The sequence below is a fragment of the Glycine max genome, chromosome 5 (assembly GCF_000004515.6).
Source record: "Glycine max cultivar Williams 82 chromosome 5, Glycine_max_v4.0, whole genome shotgun sequence".
In the NCBI taxonomy this organism is placed as follows: Eukaryota; Viridiplantae; Streptophyta; class Magnoliopsida; order Fabales; family Fabaceae; genus Glycine; species Glycine max.
Window position 1 is genome coordinate 34,868,829 of NC_038241.2, and position 14,887 is coordinate 34,883,715.

Consider the following 14,887-nt stretch of genomic DNA (forward strand, 5'->3'; position numbering starts at 1 on the left):
GGCATTTTTTTATTGTGTTCACAATAATTAGAAACAACTTATAAAACATTATTGTCTTTATTCTAACTTATAATTCATGCTTTTATATTAATATTACAATAATTTCGTTATGTTAAATTTTAGAATTTGTCTCACCCACATGTAATGTTGTTCCCATATCTCATATTTGTACTTGTGTTTCCTTAAATATTATCGGAATTTAAAACTGAAACTTGACTCATTTTTTAAAGAAAAGAAATGGAAGAAATAAAATTCTCCCTCTATTAGAGAAAAAACAAAAACAATTGGAAAGAGATTTCAAGACCTTCATTTCTCTTCTCCATCCCTTCAAACTCCTTAACCGAATAAACAAATTTTATCAAAATCTCATTCCCCTGTTCCATTCCTTACCAGCCGAAGAGTATGTAAGAAACACTTAGAATGAGCACTATACAACAATAATATTCACGGTATTGATAATTGTAAGTTACACCTGGTTTAAAAATTAAACCACTTCACAAGTGACAAAAAGTACAATGTTACATATCACTTGGTAACTTTGAACCTAGTGTTATAGGCTTGAATGCAGCCAACACCACAGAAACTTTACATGCAAGAAACCCCAACATTCCAACTATGAGATCTTTTGGTGTTAGCATCACTTGAAGACCTCCTGAGCTATACCTTGATGCAATTACAGCCAAGCCTAGAGCCAATGCTACACTTGCTATTGGACCCTTCACTCCTCTGAACAATGCATCAGTTCTTTCTTTGTCATTGGTGATTAATTCTGAAGCTGGCAATTCATCCACTGATCTCTGCAACAGTAAAAGATACAAGAAGCCTCCAATTCCACCAATCAAGAAAGCAATCCCGGCATTTTCCCCAGCCAAGAGGGAAGCAACTGATGTACCAAAAAGCATCAGCATGGCATCATAAAATAACAATGAGAACTTCAAATCTGCGTATTCCTTCATACTCTCTTCATTCGAGATCTTAGGACTTGAGAGCAAGTTAGGGTCATTAAGTCCTTTATTGAAGATGCTTATGGGATCAATCCCTTCCAGCTCAGTCACAAGGCTAGGTCTTAATTCCAACATGGACAGATCAACTCCCTCACCAAGCAACACATCATCAATCTGAAAGTCATACTGGAAGCCAGTGTACGTTGGTACCCCATCTTCCGGTCCAGATGGTTGCCCTTCACAATTAATAACCATTAAGGATACACTTCCTAGGCGCCACTGACCTGACCTTAGAGACAGAAGAAGGGTGTTGTTAGAAAGCCTAGGTTTAAACAGATAAATATGGGATGAACAATTATTTCTTCATGTTTCACAGAGAGCATATATTGGTTGCATAATGATTTAAAAACTGGAATTCAAGTCTAAGATGCCAGAAGAATATAATAGTACACTGGCTTCCCAGCACAGAATGCAGAAGGGATATTTTCCTCGGTACCTAAAAACAAGTTTTTCGGCAGGAGTACTAGCAACTCATTCTCTAATACACTTTGTCCTAATGGTTTAAATTTATTAGAAACTTTTCAAAATCACAAGTGAGACTCATTAAATAAGAAGTGGAACCCACAAAATTTTGTGATTTCTAATAAATTTCAACTAATGATAGTGTATTAAAAAAGTGTGTTAGAGAGTATATTGTTAGCATTTGTCTTGTGGGTAGACAAGCCTGTTAATCAAGGGCACTTTAAAATTGTAGGTCAGGGATGATGTCTATGAATATTTTAATCATTCGAAAACAAATAAACAATAATAACATACCTGATTCAACACTGACCCAAAGAGCCTTAAGTCGTGCAATTTTAGGACCCTCAAAAATGAATTCATCTACAGAACCTCTTTGGAAATGAAGCATGTCAATATTAGTCATATCCCCTGATTCTGTAGAATGATCCATCATCAAACTCACAGGGATCCTTTGCAATATGGAATTTCCGTTTTCATCTATCAAGCATAGTAGAATTCCAGCATTTAAGTCACTAATACTAGAGCCATATGCGTTGCTTGTAACTAACTTGACCATAAATAAAGATTTGGATCCATCCTCCTTCAAAGATGATGAAATGTTCTCTACTGATGTATTTGTGTACACTTTCACTTCAGAGGCTGGCAAGAGATGTGAAGGCCTCGCATAGCTCTGAAAATCTGTGGAAGGAACATCAGAGATTGATGAATAAACTAAAATATTATGCAACATCACAAGTACTTCTTTAGAACATTAGTGACCCAAATGTCTACTTTAATGGTCTTCATTGAAATGGTCTTCATTACTGAAAGATGTGTTATTACGTCATAACCCTTTCCCTTACTATCTTTCATCACAAATTAGGAGTAAAAAAATAGAGAACCATTACATGTGAAGGGAAAAGAAATCACTCGGGTCTACATTCCAAATAAAATTAGTTGGCAACCTAGATAATCAATGGAACTACCTCTGAGGCTCTGATCAATCCCATAAATTAGAAAAGGAAAGTACTTTTTGGTCAAAAAAATGTGGAAAGCAATCCATGTTAGTTAGTACCAGGCCTTGGACCCAACAAATACTAAACTGATTAGTTTTGCCAATTTAATAGAAGTTCGTTAAGCCAAGCTTCACGTGTGCATGACTCAAGTTAAAGCTTAAAAAAAAGAAGGCAAGATTCCAGGATACTAAAGTGATCATTAACTACAAATTTTTGAACTTTTTCATAAATTACCCTGTAAATGCAGAAATCAGATGAAGCCAACAAACACTTGGACAACCAAAACCAACCAATTAGCTTCATTGCAATAATCTTACACTATAATACCTTGCAAGTTGCAATCATAATTGCAGCATTAAAAATGTGAAGGATTTGACTGATACTTCACCCCACTAAAGCAAATGACGTGACTATATAATAATTGACTGTGAAGTCTGTGTTCAAAAATCATAATTGATTATGATCACTGACTCATTTAGGGACTACTGGCCAGATAGATGCAAATCCGTATAAAGAGTAAACCGTATCTTAACAACCAGCATGTATTTTATAACTGTAGTAAATCCTCTCGTGAGATATTTTTACGAAAAAATTATATTAAAATTTATATTGGATTCCCCTAACTTTAGAGGAAAAAGTCAATAGTTACAATCATTAATTGAAAAATTAAAAGATTATATGATGATAAAATACATTCAAATATATAATGAACAAGGAAATTATTTTAATATTAACGTTTGATTTTCTACCAGTAAATCATTGCTTTTGTCTATGCATGAAGTGAATCCACCGTTTTAAAGGACACAAAATCTTAAAAATTGTATTTACATAAGCACTATTAAAAAGACGGGATGCTATTAAAATTCGTTAAAAAAAAATATTAACAGAGAGGTACAGAGAATATCATCCATTTCCATCATCTATCGATAACGAAGCAAACCAAAATTCAAATTCATTTGGATAAAGCTAAAAGTTAAAAGTTTAGATTTTTAATAAAATTCTGCAGGAATTGTTACGTGGGTACCTTGAAAATCAGAAGGAGAGAGTTTGGCCGGAACAGTAAAGCGAAAATATCTGTTGTGGGTAGGAACCCTTCTTGTTGATGAAGATGATACTTGTATGATTGTTTTCCTTTGAAAATCATGAGAGTGACACGTTGAAGCTGAAGGTATCACAATCCTCACAGGAATTCCCTCCATGCCTCTATACTCCAATTCAGTAATTGCAGTGCAGTTTAGAGACGCAACTGAACTACAAACATTTGAATCCATGAAATAATTAAAGAGATTATTGAAAACATAATTATTAAAAAAATAGAGGCTATTTTCAACAAGCGTTTGTAGTCCAACGGTTAGGATAATTGCCTTCCAAGCAATAGACCCGGGTTCGACTCCCGGCAAACGCAAAACTTTTTCTCGTTTACTTTCGTTCTTCGAAACAAATGTAATTACTAATTGCATTTTTAGTTTTATTGTTATATATTGATAAATTCAACAAAGCCACAAGACCCCAAATACAATATGAATTCTTGAACAGTATTTCACCGGTTCTACTCTATGTCAGTTATCACTTACCCATAATGTAACACTTAAAAAAAAAGTATTTATAAGATATTTAAGTTAATTTTTAATCTTTTAGATAAAAAAAATTTATTTAACTGTTTTGATAAACATAATTTTTAATATTTTTAAAAAATTTATTTGAAGTGATATTTTACGTGTCTGCACAAGGTATTAGGCACCGACTAGGGGCAATTATAGCTCAACAAGTCACGGAGCCCAAATAAAGGGACACGGGATGGAGTTGTACCTATTAATTCATTTGAGAAATGAACATTAATTGCTTCAAAGAAACTATATTGTATTAACTATTCCTTTTTAATTGTTTATGTCCAAATTGCTTCAATTATACTATATTTTTTATTAGTATTAAATTTAATGTATAATACCTTAAAAAAATGTATAAACTTATAGTACACGTCTTGAATTTTCCTTTTTAATAAAAATTATAATCAACATATTTTTGTTGAATTGTTGAACAATTTTAAATGTGAAATTAATCCATTCAAACATATTTTCAATTTTATTAAAAACGTTTGAAATGATTAATTTTTACATTTACTTGATACACATCATCCTTTTTTATTGATATTATTATGAACTTAATTTTTATGTATTGACAATTAGTATAAATATGTAAATAAGATTTTTAAAATAATTATTATAAAATTTAAAAAATTTATTATATATGATAATTTGTGATTAAATATTAATATGTATTTTTAATTCTATTAACACGTGGATTATTTAGTATATTATTATTTCTAATATACAATTATTATTATGGTATTAATTTATATGTCGTGACTTAATTAATAATTTAAAAATATTTTTAGGAATGAAAATAAAAATATATAATTAACTTTAGAGACCAAAATGTCAATAAGTAAGTGATTAAGTTTGAAAATTAAAAATTAAAATAATAATGAAATGTTAAATTTGCATATTAAATTTAAAAATCAACTTTAAACATGTAAACAATACATGACAATCCTTAGATCTCACATTATAACTGTATCATGTACACACACTTTAAATATAAAAGAAGGAGAATTAATGACATGTATTTTTTACATACTTAAAGATTAAATTTAAATTTTTTATCTTTCAATAATCTATCTATCAATACTTCACACTTTTAGGATCAAAATACATATTTAACAAAGATTTGGTTTGTTTTTGAAAGACAAGGTATGCACGCAATAACCTAAAGGGAATATTCTACGTAATGAATTAATATATTTAGAGGAGGCATATTAACTTCATTATATGTTCAAACCTAAATATGAACGTGGTTTATTCTGAACTCGAATTCGTGGGTTCAACTAACAAATTTAAATATTGGATATTGATATGATTTACAATGCCTTACAAGAAACAATTATAAATTAACTCCTATATATTTAATTCAACGTCCAAACCTAAATATTAAAGTGGTTTATTCAAAACTCGTGGATTAAAATAAAAATAAATAAATATTGGATATTGATATGATTATAATTCCTTAAGAGTAACAATTATATATTAACTCCTTTATATTTGATTCCATGTTCAAACCTAAATATTAAAGTGGTTTATTCGGGGTTAAACTAAAAAATAATAATTTGGATATGGATATGATTTAATTTATAATGCCTAACCAGAATTATATATTAACTCCTTTACATTTGATTCAATGTTCAAACCTAAATATTAAAGTGATTTATAGAAATTTAAAAAAAAAATCTTTATTAACTTGAGTCCCGTCCAAAAACTATGTACTGTTACAACACTAAGGAATAAGGTGCTACTATTGGTCCCAATAAAATTACTTTTGGACCCTATCAGTCAAAGGTAATTACCAAATTATCCTTCTTCACCCCATTTTGTACTCATGTTATCAGGTTTTTTTTTTCGTTTTCATGGTTAGATGGAATCATGATTCCATTGTGCGAAATTTCACACTTTTATTATAATTTTTTCTCTCCAAAAAAATACCAAATGGAAGTGATTTCGTTGTACATTTCTCTTTGTTCAAGAACAAAATCTAAACTAACTTATGATTTTGTTGTACAATTAATATCGTCATGTTTTAATCTCCTTATATAACAGAATCATAATTTTATTATTTATTTGTTTTCCCTTCCTAAAAAGTATTATAGTATTGTGTTTCTGCCACACAAGAAGAGGTGTAAATTTTTTGAGGAATTATAGGAACCAATAACAATTCCTCAAGCACAATCAAAGTAACCAAGACAAAGAATAAAATTAACAATAACATGAGAAGCTTCCTCAATGGACACACTTGTTTTTCCTCCTCCCCACTTAACCATTGCAAAGCACACACCAAACAAACTAGCCAAAAATCCCATATATTTCAACCATGTGAATTCCCAAATTGAGTGGGTTCACAATAAATGATTGAAGTAATTACAATGATGTGAATCAACCAAATCAATTGACATAAACCATCACATGATTCATGATTGGGTGAGTTTTAGGTGGTATTAAAAATTAAAAAAAAGGTATAGAATATAAAAAAAACATTTAAACACAAAATAAAATTAAAATCATTTTTCCTGAAACAATTAGAACAACATGGCAGAGAAAATCATTTCTTCAATTTTATTTTTGATGAATATTTCTTCGGTTGTTACATAAAATGATCAAAATTATGCTCCATAAACACGTTCCAAGTTTGACGAAGTTCTTTAGTTAAAAAAAAGTGTTCAACGAAATCGAAGCCCGGAATTAAGAATTTCCCCACAAGACCGGGACCAGCAATTAGAGTACACGTAAAGATATCACGTATTCGCTTTGTTGGCTACGTTTGTAGTTGGATTATTACAGGCATAATATAAAACATGTTTGTGAATCATACGCAAAGGAAACAGCATGTAACCTTTTAAAAAAACAAATATTTTCAATTCCAACCCTTTGATTGGTATCTTCATCTTATAACTAGAATCTTGTTGTTGAATTCAATCATTCAATAACCCAACATGGAGGATTCTTCTCTCTACACTTCAACTCCAAGTTCCCAGCAGCAACATCTTCTAAACCATCCTAGAGAAGGGTCAGAGACAGAACAAGATGGTTCCAAGACAAAATCACACAAGAAGCTAGCACTTCTCCCTTTGGTTTTTCTGATCTATTTTGAGGTTGCTGGAGGCCCCTATGGTGAAGAGCCTTCAGTGGGTGCTGCAGGCCCTCTAATAGCCATCCTTGGCTTTGTGGTTTTCCCTTTCATTTGGAGCATTCCAGAGGCACTTCTCACTGCTGAATTGGCCACAACTTTCCCTGGCAATGGTGGGTTTGTGATATGGGCCAATGAAGCCTTTGGACCCTTCTGGGGCTCCCTCATGGGCTTCTGGAAGTTCTTCAGTGGGGTCATCAACTTAGCCTCATACCCGGTTCTCTGCATAAACTATCTCAAATTGGTAGTCCCAGCTTTATCTTCTGGCTTCCCTCGCTCTGTGTCTATTTTTCTCTCCACTTGTGTGTTGTCTTTTTTGAACTATTCTGGTTTGGCTATAGTGGGTTATACTGCAGTTGTTCTTGGTGTTTTTTCACTTTTGCCTTTTGTGTTGTTGTCTTTGTTTTCTTTGCCTAAAATTGACCCCAACAAGTGGCTAAGTTTTGGTCAAGAGGGTGTGGAGAATGATTGGACACTCTACTTCAACACCATCTTTTGGAACTTGAACTTTTGGGACAGTGCTAGCACTCTAGCTGGTGAAGTTGAAGAGCCTCATAAAACTTTCCCAAAGGCCTTGTTTTCTGCAGGGCTGCTTACTTGTTTGGGTTACATAATTCCCTTGTTGGCTGCCACTGGGGCTATGCCACTTGATCAACAAAGTTGGGTTGGAGGGTATTTTGCACATGTTGCTGGGGTCATTGCTGGGAATTGGTTGAAAATTTGGATGGAAATTGGTGCTGTTTTATCAATAATTGGGCTGTTTGAAGCCCAACTAAGCAGTGCTGCATACCAGCTTCTTGGTATGGCTGATTTGGGATTCATACCAAGAATTTTTGGAGAAAGGTCTAAGTGGTTTAACACTCCTTGGATGGCCATTTTGATCTCAACAGTTATAGCACTTGGCATGAGTTTCTTGACCTTCACAGAGATCATATCTACTGTGAATTTCTTGTACAGTTTGGGGATGCTTTTGGAGTTTGCAGCTTTCCTAAGGTTGAGGAGGAAATTCCCTGCTTTGAAAAGGCCATTTCAGGTTCCATTGGGGTTCTTTGGTTTGGTCATAATGTGCTTTGTACCATCTGTGCTTTTGGTGTATGTGATGAGTGTTGCTTCCAAAATTGTGTATGTGGCTAGTGCCTTCTTGACCTCTCTTGGGATTGCTTTATATTATTTCATGAATCTTTCTAAGTCTAGGAAGTGGCTTGAATTCAGCCGTGTGGGAGATAAATTGGGTGAAAATGATTATGTTTTGTAGAAGTTTGGTATGGTTGCTATTTTTTATGGAATCTTTGCCAAAAGTATTTGTTTGGGCTAGAAGAATCTTTGTTTGTACTGTGAATATATATTTCTGCGGGAGAAATTGGATTCTCCTCAGTCATTATGTTTTAAAGTATAAATATTGTCATGCAAATGTCTTGATGACGATTTAAAAACATGTTAATATTAAAATTAAAATAATTAATGAAGTATCAAATAATTGTAAAACTATGTAAAAAACTGTAAACATAATTTACTATTTATAAAAAATATTAAGTGTGATGAATTTAACAATTGATTTTGAGTATGCACCAAAGGAAATAGACATGTACCCAAAAAAAAAAAATTGAGTTAGTCCCTTTTGTCCTTTTTTGCTTTTCTCCCGTGTACTTACGAAATGCCTATTTGTAACGCTTAATTGCTTCCTCAAGTGGCCTTGGTACTGATGTTGTACGTTGAAGCTGAAAAGGAAAGGAAAAATGTGGACAATATTAATAATGTCGAGTAATTGACTTATATACACTGACAGTTGGGAAATATCTAATGTGTATATATATCTTCAATTTTGTTGAGACATATATTTAAAATTTCTAATATAATTTTAATATAAATATTCAATGCATTATTTATTGTATTATTAAATATAATATATTTATTAAACTTAATAAATATAATTTAAAAATTAAATATATGAATTTTTATACAGTTCATATATTCTAAAAATAAATTTTTAAGGAATATTCTAAAAAAATATTATTAAATAAAATCAATGCTTAATAAATTTAATACATCAATATATGCTAAATATATAAATTATTTTTATTGGTTTTTAAAAATTACACTATAAATATATTTAAATATGTTGTTATTCTTTTTAATTTGAATTAAGTTTATTTTTTATTCTTCAAATTTGAAATTGAAATTTTTAATTCCTGTAATTTAAAAAAAAAATTCCTGTGTAATGTATATATCAAACAAATTTAGCTTAGTCAAACTAATTTATAAGCTAAATAAAATAGCTTATAAACTATTAAAATGCCTTACCAGATATGTATCTTTGAGACACGCCAGACGTTATCCTTAAAGATCTATTTGTGACATGTAATGCTCATTTTCAGGATAAGTTTAACAAAATTAATTGCATGTAATAAAAAAATCACACGTTGAAGGGAGCAAGAAGTCCTAAAGCCCAATATATTCATGAGCACAGAGGAGAAAATCTATTAATTTGAACAACTAGCCCAATTCTCTCTCTCTTTCTCAAAAAAAAAAAGCTTCCACCAACAACCAAATAGTTTCATTTTGAGGGTTAATCATTCAATTGTTATTTAATCATAAATTATTATTTTAGATTATTTTAATATAATTATTTTAAAATTCAATTGAAAAAAAAAATGAATTGCGATTACATGATTGCACAATTCTTTTACAAGTACGTAACTTTTTTTTCTCATTTTAAAATATATGCAAAGATAATTCAAATAGTTATATAATAAGTTTTTTTCGTTTTGTAAATGAAATTCTATTTTTTATACTAATAAATAAAATATGAGTACTATTTTTTAATACAAGAGTTCCAAATAGTTATATTTGTACATGTAAATAATTTTAAAATTGACTTTTGTTTTCAAAATAAGCTTATAAGAATGTATAAAAATAATATTAAACCAACATTAGATTGACCTGAGTAAAATTAGGCTTGAACTATTTAAAGAAAATTACATATTTGAATATTGTGAATAGTAAAAATATTATTAGTAAAATAAAATTAAAAAAAAATTGAGGATTTTCGTATTATAAGTTGTTTTCTATTTTAAATAATTAAATCATCCTGGATAAATCTATTTAAAAAGATAAATATAATATTCAATATTTATGTTTTTATTCACAAAATTAGAACATAACACTTTATTTAATAAAAATTAATTTTCCTTCTACATAACTAATAAATATTAATTAGAATTATGTGAATAATAATTATATTATCTATTAATCTTTTAATATTATAATTTTATATTTCATTTTCAAAAAATTACTTCTGATAGTGATTAATATTAAAGAAGTGTGTTACTTTTTTCATGAGTGAATGTGAAATCGTATGGAAGTAGGCAAGTAAATCAAGGGAAAGGGATAACTCGTGACTAACAGCGTTATCCTTGGCTGGCTTTCGGTGGAAAGTAACGATCTTTCTTCTTCGGGAAATGATTGTTAGAGAAAAACAAAAGAAACAGAAAATGAAACAGTTTTTATTGTTTTAGAATTGTTTTAGAAAATGAAACAGAAAAAGAATGTGTTTAGTTTAGAAAATGAAATAGTTTTTGAATTAAAGTAGAAGGTAAAAAGAATAATCTCGTTAAAAAGTATATAATTTCTCTTCAATATTTTTTTAATATTATTTTTATTTTTTCTTTCAAACATATTCCTAGCGTGTATTTGATTTAGAAGAGAGAAATAAGAAAAAAATAAATTAAAGTAAAATATAAAAGATATGAATCTCACAAAATAAATTGTAAAATTTCTTTCTTAATTATATTATTTTTCTCCTTCGTACCAAACATGCATACAAGACATTGAAGATTGAACAAAGAAAAAGAAAGATAAAACGAAATAAATTATTCTGATTAAATATAATGTGAAATTTGTGGTGTATCTTATTTTCTTCTATAGATTGTGTACATGTTATTGACTATACAGTTTGAGCATGAAACCCCCTTCATTTTGGTCATCTTAAGCCCCCACAACTCAGGAACAAAAGGCTGAAAGGGTTTCACAAAAGCTTCATCATGGACATGCAAGTTGCGCAAATAGCTCTATTCTTGACTCAGATCAACATGCATATTCAAACTTATCCAATCCTTTATATGGAACCCGAAAAAGTTACCCCACTATCAACAAGATGAAGCCAAACATGGCAAGTTAGCTAGTGTCCCGTCCATTGCACTCACATTAAATTTCTATAACTATGAACATCCATTCCCTTCCATTTGTTATCAACTTTCAGAACTTCTCACTACCAAAAAAACTTTCAGAGTTTCTCTTTTGCCTTAACCTGCTATTAATCAAGTGGTTGATGCTCATAGTCATAGAAAACATAAAGAATCAAAATGGCCAACTTTTTCAATGCTCATATATATCTTCGGTTTTGAAATATTATATATAGGAACATTTAAAAGACAATTATAATTAGCCTGTTGGATTTGCTAACAAAATCTTTATACATTCATAATGTCATTAATTACCTACATGATAATGGTAAGGTTGATTTTAAGGTATTTGTCAATAAATTAAGAACTGAAAAGTTACTTAAATTTGAATAAATTGAAATACACCAATGACATGAAAAACATACAATATACTCAAACTATAAATTATAATATAATAAAAAAATTATTAATTTTTATAATAATTACTTTTGAGAATTTAATTTTTATACCACTATTGTTTTAAAGATCAATAAAAGAATTTTCGCATACCAAAAAGTTATCTTGTGCTTAGAGTAATAGACAAGTTTGGAATGAGAAAAAGAAATATCGATCAATTTTATTGATAATTAATTTTTATTAGAGATCTGATTTATCATTTTTGGTGAATTTTCTCTTTTTAATTATGTTTTTTTCATCCATAAAAATCGAGTTCGAGATCTTACTTAAGGAGAGTAAGTTGATAAATATATTTATGTTGTATTATTAAACTTCATAAACAAACCTATTTTACTTTATTTATTAAATATATTTATGTTGTTTTATATATTTTTTTATTTTCTTTCTTGTCAAATAATCTACAAACCTATTTTAATGTTTTTTTCGTCGAGTTTAACAGACATGTATTATGTGTAAAATAATTATATTGTCAACTAATTAAAAATAATTTTTAATTACTTGTTATTATCAAAGTCCAAAAAATGTTTATACAGTAATTTATGATTAATAACAGTGTGAAAAATAATACACATACTATTTTTTCTTTTTCTTTTTTTCCCTTTATTTCCTTTCATCTTTTAAAACTAAATTAACATACCCTTAATATTCTTAAACACAACGTTTGACTCATGTGCATACAGTTCAATATTGGTATTATGAAGTTTAATTGGATTTGTCCTAGCCAACTAACGACGGTGCAGATGGAGGCTCTTGGCACATGAAAGAAGCAGCTAGCATAGCCAAACCAACTTGAAAAAGAAAAAATTCAAGGACAATTAAAGGAGGTAATTAAAGATATGAAGTACCAAATAATATACCGATTTTGCAATATTAACTACCCCACATTCTTCCAACCATGTGAATGAATGTTTTCAATTGATTTTGATTGAAAAGAGAGCTCTTTCTTTTCCTTTTCTGAAAGGATAAGGAGAACGTCCATGTCATATTTATTTTGATATATATATAAACTAAAAGTAATACATGCGTGGTGTATAAACCTTCAAATCCAAAGTGAAAAAGTAAAATGCTTCTAGAATTTTAAGGGATAAATATTTGCTTGTTTGTATTGTCGAAAAATTCAAAGGTCCTCCCATTGCACAGGGGAGGATCATACTAATTAATTAGATTAACAATCAGTCAAAGGTGGATTATATTATGCGAGTCTTGTACACCAGTGAGGGTGTGGTGTGACCGGTTGTAACCTGGTTTTTAACTTGTTAATTTTGCGAAAGTGCCCCATACTGTATTTTACATGTTTAGATACCAATTTTTTATAGGATAAAATACGTTTTGTTTGTATTTTTAGTCTCTTGTGAATTTTTTTTTAGTCTTTGATATTAATTTCAACAAAAAGAATAACCGATCGTAACATGTTTTTTTAACTTGTTAATTTTATAAAAGTGTCCCAAACTGCATTTTACAGTTTTAGATACCAATTTTTTATAGGGTATAATATGCTTTGATCTTTCGTTTTTTCTTGATTTTTTTTTAGTTTTTCATAATTTTTTTTTACTATTTTTAGTTCATCATAAGTTGCATAAAAAATATTCGCTTGACTTATCCAAATTTAATCTATAAATTATTGGAATTAAAATTCAAAAATTAAATAACTATGAAGTTTGGGAGGAGAAATTGAATAATTTGCATTTCACTAGGCCAATTTGACTCGATCTTGTACAAGCAAAACCATACATCATATTGACTTTTTTTGGTTAATGTCTTTATTAGATTTTGACCCCTGCAAAGCATGAGGTAAACAAAAAATTTGAGTGTATTTATTTGGATTTTATTAGTTTATTTAACTATAAAAATTGGTATAAACCTTTGTCAAAGAATAATAACTTTTACTTATTCTTACTTTGTATCATGCCATAATTTTTATCTTAAATGTGTTTACTTTGATAACTAAACAATTGAAAAATATTTAAAATATGAAAAACCACAAAAAATAATTAAATTGCAGATGTAGTATTTAACTTGTGCATGAACATATATAATTAAATTAAATTGTATATTTAAAGTTTGTGTTATTTTATTCAATGTGAGTACCCAAAATGTGAAAATAAGAATAAATAATTATCAAAGATTGTGATGCACTTGAATTTTATTTTTTATATAATTAATGTCACAAATTTATCTTAATTATAATTACATTTATTTCATAAAAAATAAACTATTAAGCAACTCTTACTAAAAATACGTTTAAAATATGTAAAATTATAATAAAATTAATATATTGAGCACATTATTTAACATGTTTAAATGTTATTTGCCCAGATAAAAAAAATAGACACAGAAAATTGACAAAAAAATATAATAAATTTTACTTGAACTTTATTTTTAATATTTAACTAATGTAAAAAATTTATTTTGAATGTTATTATCTTTATTTAATAGAAATGAATAATTAAATGACGTTTACTAATAATATGTTGCATAGTTATCAGACTTGGACCAGTTAGTAATTCAATTAGGTATTGAGTCAATGGATTAAGAATAAATCCATTAAGTCATCAATTAACATGTATGATTTGGTCTATATTAAAAAAAACATAACATTTAAACTTGTACATTTACTATTAAAGTTTAACCAAATTTAACATATTTAGAAATATGCTTATGAACTTGTTTAAAATTTTCAACATATAATATATTTTTTCGGAATTCAACACAATCTTAAAGTTGAAATTTTGAGCATGCAATATATTATTATCATCTATTTATTAAAATTATTATTTTGGTACACGAATAGACATAATCTAATACACATAGGTAAATTAGTCAAAAAAAAAAAGTAATAATAACTTTATCATCTTAAATTTTAATATTCAGATATGTTTGATAAAAAAAAAGTAAGAAAACTTACAAATACTAAAAGTGTGAGATATAAATTAACTTTTTAATAAAAAATTAATGATCAATCAAATCAATTGAGTTATCAAAGTTAAATCACACTAAAATTAGGTCACTTACATTTCTAATTCAACATGTGGTTTAAATTGATTAGATGTCTAAT

The 14,887-nt window shown here is 28.7% G+C and overlaps 2 protein-coding genes and 1 non-coding gene across 3 annotated transcripts; 2 read left to right on the forward strand and 1 right to left on the reverse strand.

Annotated features, from left to right (window-relative positions):
* Nucleotides 1-421: 421 nt before the first annotated feature.
* On the reverse strand, nucleotides 422-3,708 carry LOC100800626 (uncharacterized). Its single transcript, XM_003524145.5, has 3 exons — nucleotides 3,486-3,708; nucleotides 1,761-2,144; nucleotides 422-1,228 (listed from the first exon to the last, which is right to left on the reverse strand). The coding sequence occupies exons 1-3, from the start codon at nucleotides 3,658-3,660 to the stop codon at nucleotides 519-521; spliced, it is 1,269 nt and encodes a 422-aa protein (XP_003524193.2). The 5' UTR covers nucleotides 3,661-3,708; the 3' UTR covers nucleotides 422-518.
* An 86-nt stretch (nucleotides 3,709-3,794) lies between these two features.
* TRNAG-UCC (transfer RNA glycine (anticodon UCC)) lies at nucleotides 3,795-3,866 on the forward strand. The gene has a single exon. It is a non-coding gene; the product is annotated as a tRNA-Gly (tRNA).
* A 3,027-nt stretch (nucleotides 3,867-6,893) lies between these two features.
* On the forward strand, nucleotides 6,894-8,694 carry LOC100801170 (probable polyamine transporter At3g13620). Its single transcript, XM_003524146.5, has one exon. It carries the CDS (start codon nucleotides 7,002-7,004, stop codon nucleotides 8,448-8,450), a length of 1,449 nt encoding a protein of 482 aa, XP_003524194.1. The 5' UTR covers nucleotides 6,894-7,001; the 3' UTR covers nucleotides 8,451-8,694.
* The last annotated feature ends 6,193 nt before the right edge of the window (nucleotides 8,695-14,887 follow it).